This window comes from Natrix helvetica (genome assembly GCF_964273705.1).
Source record: "Natrix helvetica genome assembly, chromosome: 1".
NCBI lineage: Eukaryota > Metazoa > Chordata > Lepidosauria > Squamata > Natricidae > Natrix > Natrix helvetica.
Window position 1 is genome coordinate 308,782,333 of NC_138548.1, and position 16,937 is coordinate 308,799,269.

Sequence of the window (16,937 nt, forward strand, 5' to 3'; positions counted from 1 at the left end):
TGTTTTCTTTTTTTAAAGAGAAGACTTTTTATTAGAGCCTTAGCCTGTGCTTTTGAAATGCCCCGGAACAATGCAACCTAGGTTTATACTTAATTTAAGTTTATACTTAAATTATTTTAGTAAATCAGAAGTCTCTTCCTTTGAATGTCTTCATTGCTGTGGCTTGATCGTGACCTTAGTTTGTGTTCTCTTGATCTCTCTCTTTTTTAAAACATAGCTTGCTGACGATCAGGGATTGGTTTTGATGACCACTGTTGCCATGCCAGTATTTAGTAAGCAAAATGAGACTGTAAGTATTCCCATAGTCATCAGCTGGAAAATGAAAGCTTTTAAACTAGCACATACAGTATTTGAATGGCTTGATGAAATCATGGGTATTTCTATTAGATTCTGCTGTTTCCCCATATATTTGCACTTAGCTGTTGAAATAAAAGCACACATTGTTAATACGAATGAGCATTAAATACTTTTTGAAATATAATGTCATGAATTCATGAAGCACAAAATTGAGAATGCCAAGCTCTTTATTTGCATGTTTATTGAAGCTTGTAAAAGGGAAAGGGAATATATCAAACAGGATATAAAACCTAAAAACTGTTATAAAGTTTGAAAATTATTTGTTTCAATTACATGTAAGCATGTTAACTGCTCCTAGATTATTTGCATTCTGTCTCAAACATCTGAACTCGTTATACACTATCTGTGTAAAACTCTTGCCTGTAGTAGCACCCTGTACATATACACATTCAACTATACATATATACATAAACACAAATGCATGCATTTTTGTTTTTATTCCTATAGAATTCTTGATTAAAACAAATGTCTGTACTTATGGTATAAAGTTGCCTAAAGAAAAAATAAGTTCAACAAAGTTTTAATATGTTTTTAACATTCTGCTTCATATCTAACTTTTTAAACTGCTTTTTACTTAATACTTCCCTTTGAGGTATCAGTTAGCAGGATCAGGCGGCTGGGGAAGTAAGTTGTATATTTCCATAAAAGGCGAGAGATTTATACGATCTGAAGAGAAACCAAAGTAAATTGCATAGTTCCATGCAACATTTTTCCACGATACACTTCCAGACTCAAAAGAGTTTAACAGAAAGCATCCTTATCAGCGGAAATGTTGCACATCATCTACGCTTTTATTTCCAGGATTAGAAGAAAAAAAAGTGGCTGTTGATTTTGGAGATTTGGGTGAGGTCCATGCAACATCTCAGAAAGGCTCTTTACTTTAACTTAATACTTCACCCAAGCATCTTTCAGTGTGGTTCTTCCAAGGAAGTCCCAAAGGTGCTTTTTCAGGAGGCAAACTGGATTTTCTTGTATTTTCTTTGAAGATGTTTCACTTATAACCCACGAAATTCAAGGAAGAAATCTTCCTCCCTGATGCTATATGGGAATTGCCACATTGCCACCAGTGCAGTGATGAGATTTGAGGTTGCCCAGGTTCACATGGGCCTAGTGCTTGGACAGGCAGATTAACTACAGGGATCCTTATCAATAAAGGAAGAATGACTGTATTCCTTGGTGCAGTTTTAATCCATGTGGGATTAAACTGATTGGCTGAAAGCGTTGATTTTAATTGTTTATTGACCCAATATTAAATATATATTTATTTTAAAATAGAGATCAAAAGGCATTCTCCTGGGAGTTGTGGGCACAGATGTTCCAGTGAAAGAACTTCTGAAAGCAATTCCAAAATACAAGGTAACTTATCCATTTGTAAACTGCTACTCAGTCAAAGTTAATTCTATTTGTAGAATTGTAAATATAAAAATGTATAGAGCTAGATCCAAAGAAACATTTTCTATGAAAAGGATTGCTATTATCACAAAACTGGCAGAAGCAACAAGTCCATTCTACTTGTAGAAGCCACTGTGCAATGTCTTGCACAAGACTGACACGATTACTGCTGGGCTGTGATCTTACATCCAACGTTGGCAAATCTTTTCAGCATCGAGTGCTGAAATGGAAGCATGCCGGAAACTGGAAGAGCACCCACCAGCCAGTTGGTCTTCGCACGTGCATGCACACCAGAAGACCAAGTGGCCGGTGCGCATGCGCTTTCATGCATGGGAAGAGTAGCTGGCCGGTGCACCAGAACCCGGAAGAGCAATGGATGACGGCTCGCTTGCCCAGAGAGATGGCTCTGCATGCCACTTCAGCACGCATGCCATAGGTTCACTATCACGGTTATATACTATCTGAAGACATGTGCTCACTCTGTAATGGTGCACCAAATTCTATTAAATTTCAGCAACATCAACTTCCTTTTTCCAACTGACGTATTGTGAGATCCAGTTCTTTGCCGGTCACTGTAATAGATGCTACCTTCTTATGAAAAATAAAGCACAAATGTTGTCTGAGAACGTTATAGTTAGAGGTCACATCCCAAAATACTGTCATGGAATCAGAAAATCCTTTTCATACCTTAGATTTGAAATCACATTGTAGTTTACTACATGGAAATGATTATTCATATCCTTTAAAGGACTTTTGTTTTTAAACATAAACTCTTTCGCATTTGGGCAATTTTTCTTAATATTTTTTTTTTCAGTTTCTCCAAAGATCAATTTTATTAAGACTTCTATACTCTGGCAGTTTACCAGAATTCCAGCTGTTTGGTGTAAATGGCAATAAAATAAGAATGCCTTAATGTAGCTTTGGACCTCACTCTGTGGATCTCACTAGTTTAAAATGTGCCTGATCAGGACAGGTGGGTTAGCTTAAAATCATTGAGCTAAATATTGTTTTGAATCATCTTATCATTTTTATGCTTAATCAGAGAATTTTAGAAAGAGCTGTATTCTCATTGTATAAAAATCCACAACAAAATAACTTACAAGGAGAAAAAAACCCCTCCTCTCAGCAGGTTTTAGATCATTTCTGCATCCTGGGGGTAAAGCTGGGTTATGCAGACCATCTGTGAAAGCTATTAACAGTGATTTTTCCACCAAGGGATGGTTTAATGACTGCACATCATTGATCTGAAGGTACATTTATTGCAATCAATGAGTGCATTCAGCTGTGTAAGAGAAGCATTGTCAAATAGAATGGGATTTTTAGAGAAATAAGTATAGTGCTAAATTTGATTATGCATAAACTTCTAGGGCTAATATAACACCACATCATTTTAGATTATTTCCCATAGCTCTCTTAGGTCTGAAATTGGAAATTTATTTTTATTTGTATCAGATTATTGCCTTATAACATGAAGAAGAACTCAGAAGGAGAAAAACAGTAAAAATTCCCACATAAATCTTACAGTTTTCCAATGGGAATATGGGGTGGGGGAAGTGATTTTCCTGCCATACAGCACAAACTGCATTGTTAATTTGTGTTGTTGCATTCTGGAGATTTAGGGAATGCAGTCCAGATACCAAGTCTTCTTTGTCTTTTTTTTTTTCAAACTAAACTTATGTATTTATTTATTTTATTTATTTTGGTTTGTCAAGCATGTATGAGAAAACAAGTATAAGTATGAATATAACATATAAACTTATGAGTGTAAGCAGTATACATATATACATAAGAAATGAGTGCAAATAAATGGGAAAAGTAAGAGAGGGACAGTGGGCACATTGGTCCACTTATTCCTCTTAGGAATGGGATGAGAGCCACGGTAGACAGTTTAAGGTTAAAGTTTTGGGGGGTTGAGGATGTAACAACAGAGCCCGATAGTGCATTCCAGCCATTGACCACTCTGTTGCCGAAGTCATATTTTCTGCAATTGAGTTTGGAGCGGTTTACTTTGAGTTTGTATCTATTGTTTGCCCATGTATTATTGTGGTTGAAGCTGAAGTAGTCATTGACAGGTAGGATGTTGTAGCAGACAATTTTGTGCACTAAACTTAGGTCAGACCATAGGTGGTATAGTTCTAGATTGTTCAAACTTCCAAGCCTAGTGGCATAAAGTATTCTATTGCGAGCAGAGGAGCGGAGTACTCTTCTTGTGAAATACCTCTGGACTCGCTTGATTGTATTAATGTCCATTAATTGTATTAATGTCCCAAATATGTTTTTTTTAACTTAGTTTAAATTAATGTTTTAAATGAATTATGCACTGTTAAGTACCATTTAATTTAATGGCAAAGATCCCCAAATTAAACTTCTGATCTGTGTTTATTATCCAATGTCAATAAATTGTGTAGCAGCCCAGCTATGCCACAGCTAGAATAAAATGTTGGAGATTCCAGGGCATCTATTCCAGAAGCCTACTAGATCTAAATGACAAGGCTCTACCATAACCTTCATCAGAGTTAGCTGCTTAGTATTTATTATTGCCACTGCCTGTCTTCTAAGAAGTGCAAGCGATAAATACCATACTTTTCGGAGTTTAAGATGCTCCAGAGTATAAGACACAAATTAGTTTTTGGTGAGGAAAAAAAAAATCTCCCTCTGCCTACCAGCATCTATCGGTATTTATCTGGCTAGCGTCCTTACAGCAAACAGCCAAACAGCACATTATTGCAGCCTGATTCAGCACAAGCAGCTGATTGGTGGTTGGATCGGCCTCTCGGAATACCAGCAATCAGCTGTTCCAGGCTGCAGGGATTGGACAGCCTATCGCCGCCTCCGTGCGTCACATTTTTGGCCCCCATGCATTGTGGTTTTGGCCTCTGCGCATCGTGTTTTCAGCCTCCTTATGCTTCATTTTAGGCTGCCAGGATCAGCACAGCACATCGCTACTGATCGCCACCTTGGTGCGTCACATTTTTGGCCTCGGGGCATTGCATTTTCAGCCTGCCACAACTCACTGCCATTGATCCCCGCTGCCTGGAACTGGCCAAAACACAACTCACGGAGATGGCGTTCAGCAGCAATGTGCTGTGGTGATACAGCCTGGAACGGGTCTAAAATGGACCATGTGGAGGCCAAATACGTGACACATGGAGGTCAAAAATGTGATGTGTGGAGGCCAAAAACAGCTGAAGAGTGGGGGGCAGCAAAAGGCAGGGCTTTGGAACATTTGCCGTATAAGACGCACAGACATTTCCACCCACCTTTTGGGGGGAGGGAGGGTATCTTATACCTTGAAAAATACGGTAACTCCAAAAGTTGTTAGGTAAATAAGAGAGAAAAGAAGAGTTAAAATATACCAAACCTGGTTTACAAAAATGCATGCAACTTTTTTCAGCTCATAAAATCAAATGAAAATAAATCTTCTGGGAAACAGCCTCAAATTATATAGAATGGCCTACCTGTACCACAAAAGATCAAGAGGCAATAAGGCTTAATTTAAACACAGGTAAAAGAAGTTAACACTTATTACTTCTTTTGATAAAAAGCATTTCTCTGAGATAGTTTATTTCCCAGTATACTGAAATCACAGTAGACCTGTTTTTAAATTAATCTTCTCTTAATAGAGCACTAACCTTCAGATGTATCTGTGTACACAGGTTGGGTGCAATCAGCTGTTTCCTACACTCCATCTTCAGGCTGACCGAGAAAGGCTGTAGATAACAGAGCATCCTCTTTTTTTAAATTAGGCTGCTGCAAATGTTAAGAGTACTTTTTAAAGAAACAATGGAACTAATTTTGTCTTTGATGTTGGGAGAGATAACAAGCTTGAGAAGAAGTCATGAACTTGGACTTCTGCTTCTCTGCAGCTCTAGAAGCCAAATGGCTTGGGTCCCTCCTGGCTGCTTGTCAGAAGCTACAGTTTCTTTCCTGTAGGACTTTAAGGGAGAAACCAGGAAGCCTGGTTGCCTCTTCTCTCACCCTACCTCACAACTGTTCCCCTGGATCTCCCACTCCCTCTAGGCTAATGATTCTTCATGAGGTGAAATCGCTTGGTAAAACAGGAAATTCTCAACCCATTTTTCCCTTCTTCCATTCCTTCTCAGGCTTTTAAGATCAAAGGTGTAGTTCTAATTGGGTTACATTTTGCCTCTTGTTTTTCTCATTCTCTCAATTTACTGAAGCAAATTATTCATAAAAGGATCTGTTACCCCACCAAATGTCAGTTCATTCTTTACATATTTCCTACCACTTCTGATCAGCCCACCCACACTGTTTTGTGGGACATAAAGCAAAAGTTATTAAGTCTCCCCTCTTCCTGAAAAGTTGATACTTCTTTGAACGAGTTGCCTCTGGTGAGATGGGCGGGATGCAAATTTAATAAATTAAATGAAATAATAAAATAATGTAACATAGAATAAAATAAAATAAAGATGGGTGTAGAGTATTTTGTAGATGTTCCCGCACCCAGACTGCTGATTTTTTTTTGGGGGGGGGGGATAAATCAGAGAGCTCCACGAGTTGCTTCCTTTGTTGTGCATTCAGTTTTTAAGGACAGAGACATTTACCTGCCATGTTAGCAAGAACGAAGTCCAGCCTTTGGGCAGTAAATGTTAAGCTGGCCTACTTTTATGCCAGTTTAAGAATTGGTAGATGGCATCTTAATGCAGCCATAAGGAGTCCTAATCTACTTTAATCCAAGGCCACTCAGTATACTTATTACTTCAGGCCTTTCTAGCTTTGCAAACCATCCTTTGCTTCCATTCTAATCCTCCATGATTCATACATTGCTCTTTAAAAAAAAGAATAAAACCTTCATATGCTACCCAATAATAACTTTCTTTATTTTCTCCTTTCTCTCAATTATTTTTAAATTATTATTATTATTATTGCATCAACAGAATTGTATCACAGCGGCCAGTTGTTTCGCCAGATTTGGCATTAATTACTAGTCGGGCCCCACCCAGGGGCCTAGGACGTCGTAACGTATTTTCGTAATATGTGTGCGGATCCAAGCAGTGCGGCCTTTTGCATTTGACTGATGGTGATTTTGTCAATTTTTAACTGTTTTAAATGTAATTCCAGTGCTTTTGGAATAGCACCCAGTGTGCCGATTACCACTGGAATTACCACTGCTGGTTTGTGCCATAATTGTTGGATTTCGATTTTTAAGTCCTGGTATTTTGCGATGATGATGATGATGATGATGATGATGATTATTATTATTATTGTTGTTGTTGTTGTTGTTGTTGTTATTGTTATTGTTATTGTTATTATTTAATTATTTATCTGGAATTCTCTAATTTCAGTTATCAACTACCACAAGAAGCTCTCTTTTTCTGTGAGCTGGCAAAATGGTTTCTAGGACTTTTCTGAATTTCAGTATCAATGGACTCTGATAAATTCACTCAGAACGCAGGGTGTTGTACAGTGACGTGTAGTGATTGTCACCTGTTAGGGTCTAGTTAAATATTTCTCCTTTTCTTTGTATAGGATTCCTTTTCAATAGTAGCTGGCCATCTCTGCATTGACCCTTGTGAGTGGGAATGATAAAACAAACAAAAAAAGTAATTTATATACTGTATTTTTTGGAGTATAAGAAGAGCACTGAAAAATAAGACGCAGCAAGGTTTTGAAGAGGAAATTTTTTTTAAAAAAAGTTTTTGCACTCTGTAAACCTCCCAAAAACGGTCCATTTTTTTTGCGAAAACCGGCCCGTTTTTTTGTTTCCAAACAAGGGGTATGAATAGCCCTTAGGAGGCTTTTAGAGTGGGGTGGGGCAAAAACGAGCAAAAAACTGCCTATTTTTCACAAAAACAGGCCCATTTTTTTTGTCAAAAAAAGGGCATGGATAGCCTTTAGGAAGCATATAGAGTGCTGCTGGGGGCTGGGAGGCAAAAAATAGGCTGCTTTTCGCTCATTTCTGCCCTCCCCGGCCCCCAGGAGCTCTCTGAAAGCCTTCTAAAAGCTATGCACAGCCATTTTGCTGAAGGGGCAGAGTTTCGGGAGGCAAAAAAATGCTGTATTCAGTGTATAAAATGCACCCAGATTTTCAGCCTCTTTTTTGAGGGAAAAGGGTGTGTCTTATTCTCCAAAAATACAGTAATCAAGATATTTCTAGGTCACCATCAGGGACAAAAATCTCAGAATTTATCATGTTGGTTTTCAGGAACGGAATAAAACTTAGATGGAAGAAGGGAACAGCCTTAAAAATAGAATATTAAAAAAAAATATATTCAGACCACTTTGGGGAAGGCTGAGAGTTAGAAAACACAAGCAACTAACCAGTGCAACAAAGAGACCAAATGTATGTTCGAAGTGAAAACAATAAAAGGTCCAATTTTCAGGGAAGTTTTCTTAGAAAACCCCAGTGGGAAGCCAGGCAAGATAATCTCCTGCTGGGATTGTGTTGCAACTACTTCACCTGTTGCTTTTCAAAGGACATACTTATTCTATGTGTTCTTGTTTTTATTCTTCCTTGCAGCTAGGCATTCACGGATATGCATTTGCAATTACGAATAATGGATATATTCTGACTCATCCTGAACTCAGGCCTCTGGTAAGATCATGAAATATTCGATAAAGGTTTTTTTAAAAATATATATATATTATTTTTACGCTTTCTCAACATACAGCAAATGTAGCATTTAGAGTTGTTGTTTTTTGAAAAAATGGTACGTATTATTGCTTCTACAGGAAACTATTTTAATAGTTGATTAATGTAAATGTTACAGAGGTATCAGTATGTGATCCAGCATAAATGACAATGGGAGTTGTTTGGTGATTCAGACAAGTGCAAGTTGCAGAGTAAAGGACTCAGACGCCTAAAAATGCAGAAAGGAAAAGCCATAAATTGTAGCAATTATGTACACTTACATAGAAATGGAATGCTGTACTTCTAGCTAAAAGCCCCTATTTGTCATGTTTAAGTAGACTCCAATTTATAAATTGTAGAACTGTTATACAAGCCCTCTCACTCCCCCCCCCTTTAAAAAAACAGAATAAGGATCTTTCCCAGGTTTAAAATAAAAATAGCAACACAAGTAATCCTCGACTTACGACCACAATTGAGCCCAACATTTCTGTTGCTAAGCGAAATAATTAAGTGAATTTTGTTTCATTTTACAACCTTTCTTGCTATAGTTGTTAAGTTGGTAGCCCATTTGTTAAACAAACCTGGCTTCCCCATTGACTTTGCTTCTCAGGAGGGCCCAAAAGGGGATCACGTGACCCCAGGACATTGCAACGGTCATAAATATGAGTCAGTGGCCATGCGTCTGAATTTTAATCACATGACCGTGGGGATTGTCAGAGTTTTGGCAACGTGACTAGCTTTATGTGATACACCCAGGAGCAAAAACACAGCACACAGAGTTTTAAGACAATTAACAGTGATTTATTTAAAACTATATACAAATAGACACATGCAGGAGATAAAATCCCTTACCATTCGCTACAGACACAAGGAGAGAATGGAATACACGCTGAGAAGAAGAAGAAAACACATCCTCTTATAGCCACCTATGTATAGACTTGTGTGGACCTCCCATCAGAGTCTTGTAAGGGTTATACCATAGCTGCAATGAATCAACCTTATTTCATCAGCCTAGCCTTCAGCTTACAAATCACATCTTACAGTCTTACATCAGGCTGGCAGCTATTAAATCCTCAGGACCTTGACAGGGATGTTAACAGTTGTAAGAGTGAAAAACAGTCCTAAGACCCTTTTTCAATGCCATTGTAACTTTGAACAGTTACTAAATGAACTGTTGTAAGTGGAGGATTTCCTGCATTCACTTCTATTGCTATTATTTCTCTGTCTCAGTTAACTGATATAAGAACAGGTTTTGTGATGTGTCTGTTCTTTTGATATTTATTTAATAGTAGCATACACTTTAGTTTGGTGTGTGTACACATACAAATGCACACAAGGAAGCAGCCAATCACACATGAACTCCATCTTCAGTTGGGCCTTTAAGAGTACTGGTGGCTGCAAGAGATCAAGTCCTCTTGTTCTGACTTTGAGGGTGAAAGTAGCTGTAATGCCGACACCCCTGCACTAGAGCAATCCATTACTACGACATGATTGTCATAGTCAACAAAGCAGGTATGAAAGATACAAAACAGAAAATATTGGTGAGCATTATGCAGACAGATGTCTCTCTGCAGAAACAAAATGTGATTCCTCCAGGTGAAACCAGAGGTAGTGACCACAAGTGGCTACTTCCAATATGGAGTGACTGGATCATGGATGAGTCAAAAGAAATATCATAAAGAAATAGCAGAAAAAAATTGGGTTATCAGATGGATGCCATGGTTAGAGGTGGGTGAGGAGTTAACAGAAAAGCAGAGTTGGAAGTGACCTTAGAGCTCTTCTAGTCTAACTCCCTGCTCAGGCAGGAAACCCTATGCTATTTCAGAAAAATGTCCAATCTCTTCTTTAAAACCTCCAGTGTTGGATCATCCACAACTTCTGGAGGTGAGTCATTCCGTTGATTAATTGCTCTAATTGTCGGGAAATTTCTCCTTAGTTCTAGGTTGCTTCTCTCTGTGATACAGGCTGTTATAGTAGAAGAGAGATTGGTTCTGAACTATTTTAGCTCAGGTCAGGAGTCTTTCAGTATATTTCTTCAGCTTGACATACCATTATGAATAATAGTCCAAGAGCCTGTTGCAACACTGTTATGTCCCGTGTATATCAAGTAAGTTCTATTTTTTTATTTGACAATTTGGCCAGGCTACAGAGTTTCTTGTTAAACAAGCTTTTGACAAGTGTTCTTTAAAAAAAAATGCCATAAAAGAGTAGGAAGTGAAAAATGGAATTTGAAGTAGGAAAGTTATGTTGCTTCTTAGAATAATATCCACTATGGAGATCAATTCTTTGATGCTTTTTATATGCTCACAAAACCCACGATCCAATACTAGGTTGTATGTCCTTAAGCCTATTGAAATATGCAAATGTAAATTTGAATTGGATCATTGCTATGATAAATTGGAGTTACAACAGGGACAGGGGTTCCTACTCTGTCATCTTCTCTTTATTTATGGTTTTGCCATTATATAAATTAAATCACATAAATTCCCTGTTTCAGGGGGATCTATGTAATGTATTCTAACAATAATAAATAATCCAGGACTAGCTGGCAAATGATGTAATTCATGACAGCAGGTTTTTAAAAAATGGGAAAAAGTGGTTATGTTTTCTATCTTCACATCACTGACATTTCTGGCTCATTACTATAGACAATCATTCCACTAGAAAGATCACAGATAAAGTTATGAACTTGGAATTGGGAACATTGAATTCACTATCTAATTCTAATTAAATCTAATTTTAAATCTAATTCTAATGCTATTTCTACTTGCCAAGATAAATTGGTCCATAAGTTGAAAATACACCCCATAAACATCATCTTAGGTGCAATGTCTACACTGGTGCCTTCCCTAATATGTTGAGAGTAATTCTCCCCTTCCCAACTCATAGTTGATGGGAATTCTGGGAAATGTAGTTCCAGACCATCTGGAGACTCCCAGGGTATAGAAGATTCTAGTAAGTTATGTTGCCCACAGATGCTTCTGGCATGAAGAACAGTTGGCGAAATGAACTCCAATGATCAAACTGTTACTAATGATAACTAATGATAGGAAATTCCCATTTGATGACCAACAATTTGTTTGTTTAAAGTGGTGCTATGATTACTAGAACTGTTTATTTCATGGGAAATTGAATTTCTTTTGGCTCAGAAGACATTATGTTTACGAAGTAACTGCGTCACAAAAATTGCCCTCGCATCAGTTTGGTTTCTAGGATTTAGAAGACTGGATTTGTTTATGTTTCTTGCTTAATAAAATATTAGCAAGACAGAAATGAAGAAGAAAAAGTAACATGCTAAGGGTAGCCAAATACCCGATTCATTTTTTTTCCCTCTGAAAAGACAATGCCAGTTCAGTGACAATTCCATTCTAATTTTTAGAGGAGAAACCAATAGGTGCTAGGTTATGGATCTCATGAAAGCAATTTAACACTGTTCCTGTTTAATTATTTGGACCCTAATGTGATATAATATGTTCAGGTCTAAAGCAAATATCCTGCCTTGTGACTTCCACACATGTTAACTTCCATCATTGGTTGTGGTGGCCATACTGGCTGGCTTCTAGCTAAACACGAGAAGTGAATTTGAGCAAAATCCTTGATTTTCTAATATAAACATTTATGATCCATTGAGAGATGATATAATCTTTGGTACAAATGGCTGGAAAAAAATTATTTTAGCAAAAATATCTTTTTCAAACTGGTGTTTTCCAAAACCCATGCTGGCTATGGATTACTGTAAGTGTTAGAATACAAGACAGCTGGAGGACACCAGAATTGCGAAAGACTGCGGTTTTATATGCAGAAATCAAGTGGCATTTTGAGCAATATTTCTCTTTATTTTATACCCGAGTAACCCTGTTGAAGATTTGGTCTCTGCTACGATTATAAACTCTTTACATAATTATTCAATGGAATCAATGTTCTGTGGATTACGTTCTGTAAAAAGAAAGCATCTTTTGACCAGATTAGTGAAATGTAGTTAATGCATCTGTATCTTCTGACATTGAAAAGAGGTAGATGTTAACTGAATTTCTCCATAAAGAGGATTCTTAGTGCCAGGGATGAACTGTATGGAATGTGACATTAGAGGGCAGCATAGCACTGCCATCCATAACCATCTAATGAGTCTGGCAGAGCCTTCACCGGAATCCGAACAGACAGAGCCATTATTCAAAATACACACACACACACACACACACACACACACACACAACTTTAAATCATACATGTTTTGAATATATTGTGTTTATGTAAAAAGTGAAAGTTAAGACTTGAATTGAATGTGTTTCTCTTTACTGCAAAATACAGTATTATTAAAATACAGAAACAAAACCCCACTGGCATTTTTTTTTTTAAAAAATAAGGAATAGCAATAAGGAAACAGAAACTCTATATGTTTCACTTTCTGCTACATTTAAAAGCTCTGCTTGGATGTAGTATGAAAATATTAACAGGAAATGTTTCCACGGTCCAAAGAAGTAGCCTTGAAAAAAAAAAGATATATATTTCACACACACACACACACACACACACACACACGCGAGGAAAGCAAAATCAGAAGCTCAGGGATACAGCAGGCAGCCAACAATTTTATCGCAGTTATAAGGGCTATTCTTGTATAATAAGGTCTAATCTGAATATAATAATGTAAATCAATATGGAGCACAGCTGGAAAAAAAGGCATTAAAAACTGTATCTTTCCTCTCTCTTTCCTGCAATCTTCTTTGACCTCAAAAGCCGATCTGGAGGTTTGAGCTCCTCTCTGAAAAAGTCTTGGGTAGGATTTGAGGGCTGGAGGAGTCAGTAGGATGTTCATCTCTCCGTCTCATCAATGGAATCTATTCCATCAATGAAACAATGTGGTGGACTTGCGGCTCAGTCTTTAAATTGGTATCTGAATACATTCTGTCACTTTTTTCTCATGTCTTAGAAAGCATAAGGCACACCTCAATAAATGATTATTTTTGTACAAAGCAATATCATTGAATCTCCATTTCCAAACAAATTACACAAAAATAGATTTCACTGAAGTATGTAATTTAAAGGGTAGGTTAAGTATTGGGGTATCTGTATGTTGTGGATCTTAGGTCAACTCTCTGAAAAGAGTGCCTTGGATTGAGTTCAACTGTAGCTGCTGAGCAGCATTTCTCAACTTCGAAGATGTGTGGACTTTAAGTCACCTGGAGCTGGGGAATTCTGGGAGTTGAAGGCTAGAATTGCATAATATTTGAGCTAAATAATTGAGCATAATATTGCTAATCTACCATTTTGAGTATTTATGGAAGATAGGGTTGGAGGGTGTTATTTTTAATTCTTCTTTTGCTGATATAATAACGAGTAATATGATTCCCTAATTGTCTAAGAATTATAGCATCTTCAGAGAGAAAAGTTCTTTTGCCCCTACCTTGTGGTATGCTGATAAATGTTTAAGAATTGGCCCTGCTGGTGTAGAGTTTCCTGATTGAGCAGAGGGTTGAACTAGAAGACCTTCCAAATCTTTTACTCTGTTGTTGCTACCCTGCCACTAACTGCAGAACAGCTGATCAATGTGTTTGACATAGTGGCTGTCAAATGCCAGGAAAATCAGGAGATCCAGGCAGTTGAGATATAAAAAATTATTGCATGTTTAAGTTCTTTACAAGAATCTGAACTACTAATGGTCAAAGCAGTTTGGTGGTGGATAAGGAATTCTTCCACAAGAGACTTACATCTCTTGTGGAAATGAAAGGACTCATGACTTATGATGCATTTGATCCCTCCCCCAGACTCAGCCTGGTCATCTCTGCAGCTCTGCTCTCAACCAATTTGCAAAATTTCAGAAAATTTCTAAATCAGTTCTTGTGAGCTACTGCCCCCAGCCCTATTCTGCTTCATCTACTTGGGAAAAATATTGGAGTGAAAATTAATCTGAGAACTAGAAAGAATATTTGTGTCAAATAACTGTTCTATTTTTTAAAGCCTTATAGCATTTAGGGTTTTATATATCAACATCAGTCATTTGAGATAATCAATTGTTAAGCTTATTGAACTAGCTGACATTTTCTGACTCAGGTTGAAATTTTGGAACATTCCTCTCTAACGTTTGCTGTGCTTTTTAATATATTCCCTTTAGCTCCCTGACTTTTCTTTGTTTCAGAAGTGGGATCAGGCAGAAAGATGAAAAACCCTGCAAGAGGATTCAAAATTGTTTTCCTCCATTAATAACAAGAGCAGGCCAGTGACACTAGTGGGACACATTTTTCCCTGGCAATTGAGGACCAGGATTTGGGCAGTTGTCAAAGAGACGATCAGTGATAGTTTTCCACTTTTTCACTGGAAAAATTTCACTCCTATTTGACAATGAATATAAAATTTTTGTTCACACAGGGAGCACTTTAGAGCCAATCCATACACAAATTATTAGGACTGAAGAGAGGCATATGTGCAGCCTAGGTCAGAAAAACACATCAAATAATGCTTCAGGTTCAGAACTTGCCGTTTCACAACAGGTTCTGTAAGTGAGGCATTGCGTCAGAGGGTCAGGATATAATTAAAATCACGTACAGTTTCAGAAGAGAGCTTCATCTGTTGTCCTGTTTTTGTTTACTTTTTTGGCATCAGTGCTGGAATGAGTAACCTCATAGATTAGACAAAATGTAGCTTAGCAACATGATATTGTCACATTATCCCAGGCCGAAAAAAAAAAAGATAGCACATTAGATTCCACCCACCCCCTTCTCTCTCTAGTAAATGTGAGCCATTCTATAGAACCAAAATCCCACCTGGTTTTCAGTGCATGGCTATGTTCCATACTGTTGGCCATATCAAAAGGACAGTATGCAAGAAATTCACTACTTCAGAGCCCTTGAATGGTTCCATCCTTGCTGTACTTAAACAGAGTTTTTTCTACTATTCTTAATTCTATTATCAATCATTTCTTCCATGCTAAAAATCATTTATCTGTATGACATTCCTCTCACCCCACTATCATGAACTAAATTTATCTACTGGTGGATAATGAAATTGCCTGTGTTTGTAATATTAGGCTATTTTGCTGTTTCCCTTATTACCTCTCCTAGGCTAGGAGAGAAAAGGCAGAAGGGGGAGCAACATTTCATCCTCCATATCATATTTCCTGGGCTGGGATTTATACTCTAGCTATAATGTGAATCAGTGTTCTTCTTTTGAGATATCACGTTGATATCTTTTTGGATATTTGGTATCATTCATATTAATCCAATTCACCATAACAATATTAGTCTCTATCTAATAGATAGTCTCTATCACATTTCTCAAATCTAAGTAATCCTTATTATATTATTCAAACATATATATTCAAAAAATGCCTAACTCCTCATCTTTAGCTCTACCTTCATCTATAACTTTCTTGTTCTATCAAAACATTTCTCTATTATATATGAACAAATAACTAAGTTTTATATTGATCCAGTTTACACTAACATTGTTAATAATCTCTATCATATTTATCAAGTTTATATAATCCTCATTATATTATTTATACAGTACATCTCCTTTTTAGTACTTCAATTCTTATCCATTTTTCCATTTTAATCCAAATCACAATAATTCGTTTGTTATTGTTTTGATATGCAAGTTATTTTAATCAGTTCTGATTAGTCTTTTTCCTATGATCACTGGGAACCTTTGTCATATTGACTTTTCCAAATACATCTAAGACCGTCCGGATATGGTACCCAAGAAATTATTTTCTTTGATCATCTTCAGCATTCATCAAAGCGATATCCAATGTGTATTTACCTGGATATAAGTCTATCAAAATTCGGTTTTATTTTGAGAATATAAATTTAGGATTATGCTGCATAAATTAGTCTTAACCATATTTTCTGCCTTCTCAGAAGCAAGTCATAATTAGTCTCAGATAGCTGAATCATGGATAGTTTGAAGGCTGTTAGATTATAATTGCTATTGCTGTTATTATCGCCACCACCATGATGATACATTTTCTTCAAGAAAAAAATTTGCTGCATTTTTAGAAAGCTTCATCCAAGTTGAGCTCAGTATCTGATAATTTCCATGGACACATTTATGTGTAGGGGAGATGGAGATGGCAACAGAATGGACTAAGCGCTTCCAAATCCTAAATCTTTGGCAGGGATTTCATAAATCCTTCCCCAAAATCAAGATTCTACATTTCTGTCCAGCTCAACTACATACACATACTATATATTGAAGTTGTGGAATATGCTCAGAAAAATGGGAATACCAAAACATCTTATTTTCTTCGGAAACTTATATACAGGTCAGGAAGCCACAGTCCAGACAGAATGGGATAAAACAGACTTGGCTCTAGGTTAGCAAAGCAGTGGGTCCAGACTGTATATTCTCCCAGTAGTTATTCAATATATGCAGAATATACTGTATATTGATGGGAAGCTGGACAGGAAGAAGATGAGCCTGGTTTTAAAATTGGTGGGAGAACCATTGATAGCCATGTGCTATGTTGACAACACTATCCTAATAGTTGAAAATTTAAAGGATCTGCAAGCTTCAGTATTAAAAGTCAAAGAGCACAGTGAAAAAAATCGGAGTAAAAGACGATCAAATTAATTACAAGAGGTAGACCAACAAACCTTAG

The 16,937-nt window shown here is 37.0% G+C and overlaps 1 protein-coding gene and 1 long non-coding RNA gene across 4 annotated transcripts in view; one reads left to right on the plus strand and one right to left on the minus strand.

The window, feature by feature from the left end:
* The window catches only part of CACNA2D3 (calcium voltage-gated channel auxiliary subunit alpha2delta 3), a 631,895-nt gene that overhangs the window by 470,972 nt on the left and 143,986 nt on the right, over positions 1-16,937 (plus strand). For all 3 annotated transcript variants that reach the window (XM_081935818.1, XM_081935819.1, XM_081935820.1), the window contains 3 exons: positions 218-289; positions 1,633-1,713; positions 8,231-8,305. In XM_081935818.1, the coding sequence (XP_081791944.1) occupies positions 218-289; positions 1,633-1,713; positions 8,231-8,305 (228 nt within the window). The remainder of the gene's footprint in view (positions 1-217; positions 290-1,632; positions 1,714-8,230; positions 8,306-16,937) is intronic.
* Positions 1-16,937, minus strand: part of LOC309383355 — a 39,446-nt gene that overhangs the window by 12,163 nt on the left and 10,346 nt on the right. The window lies entirely within an intron of this gene.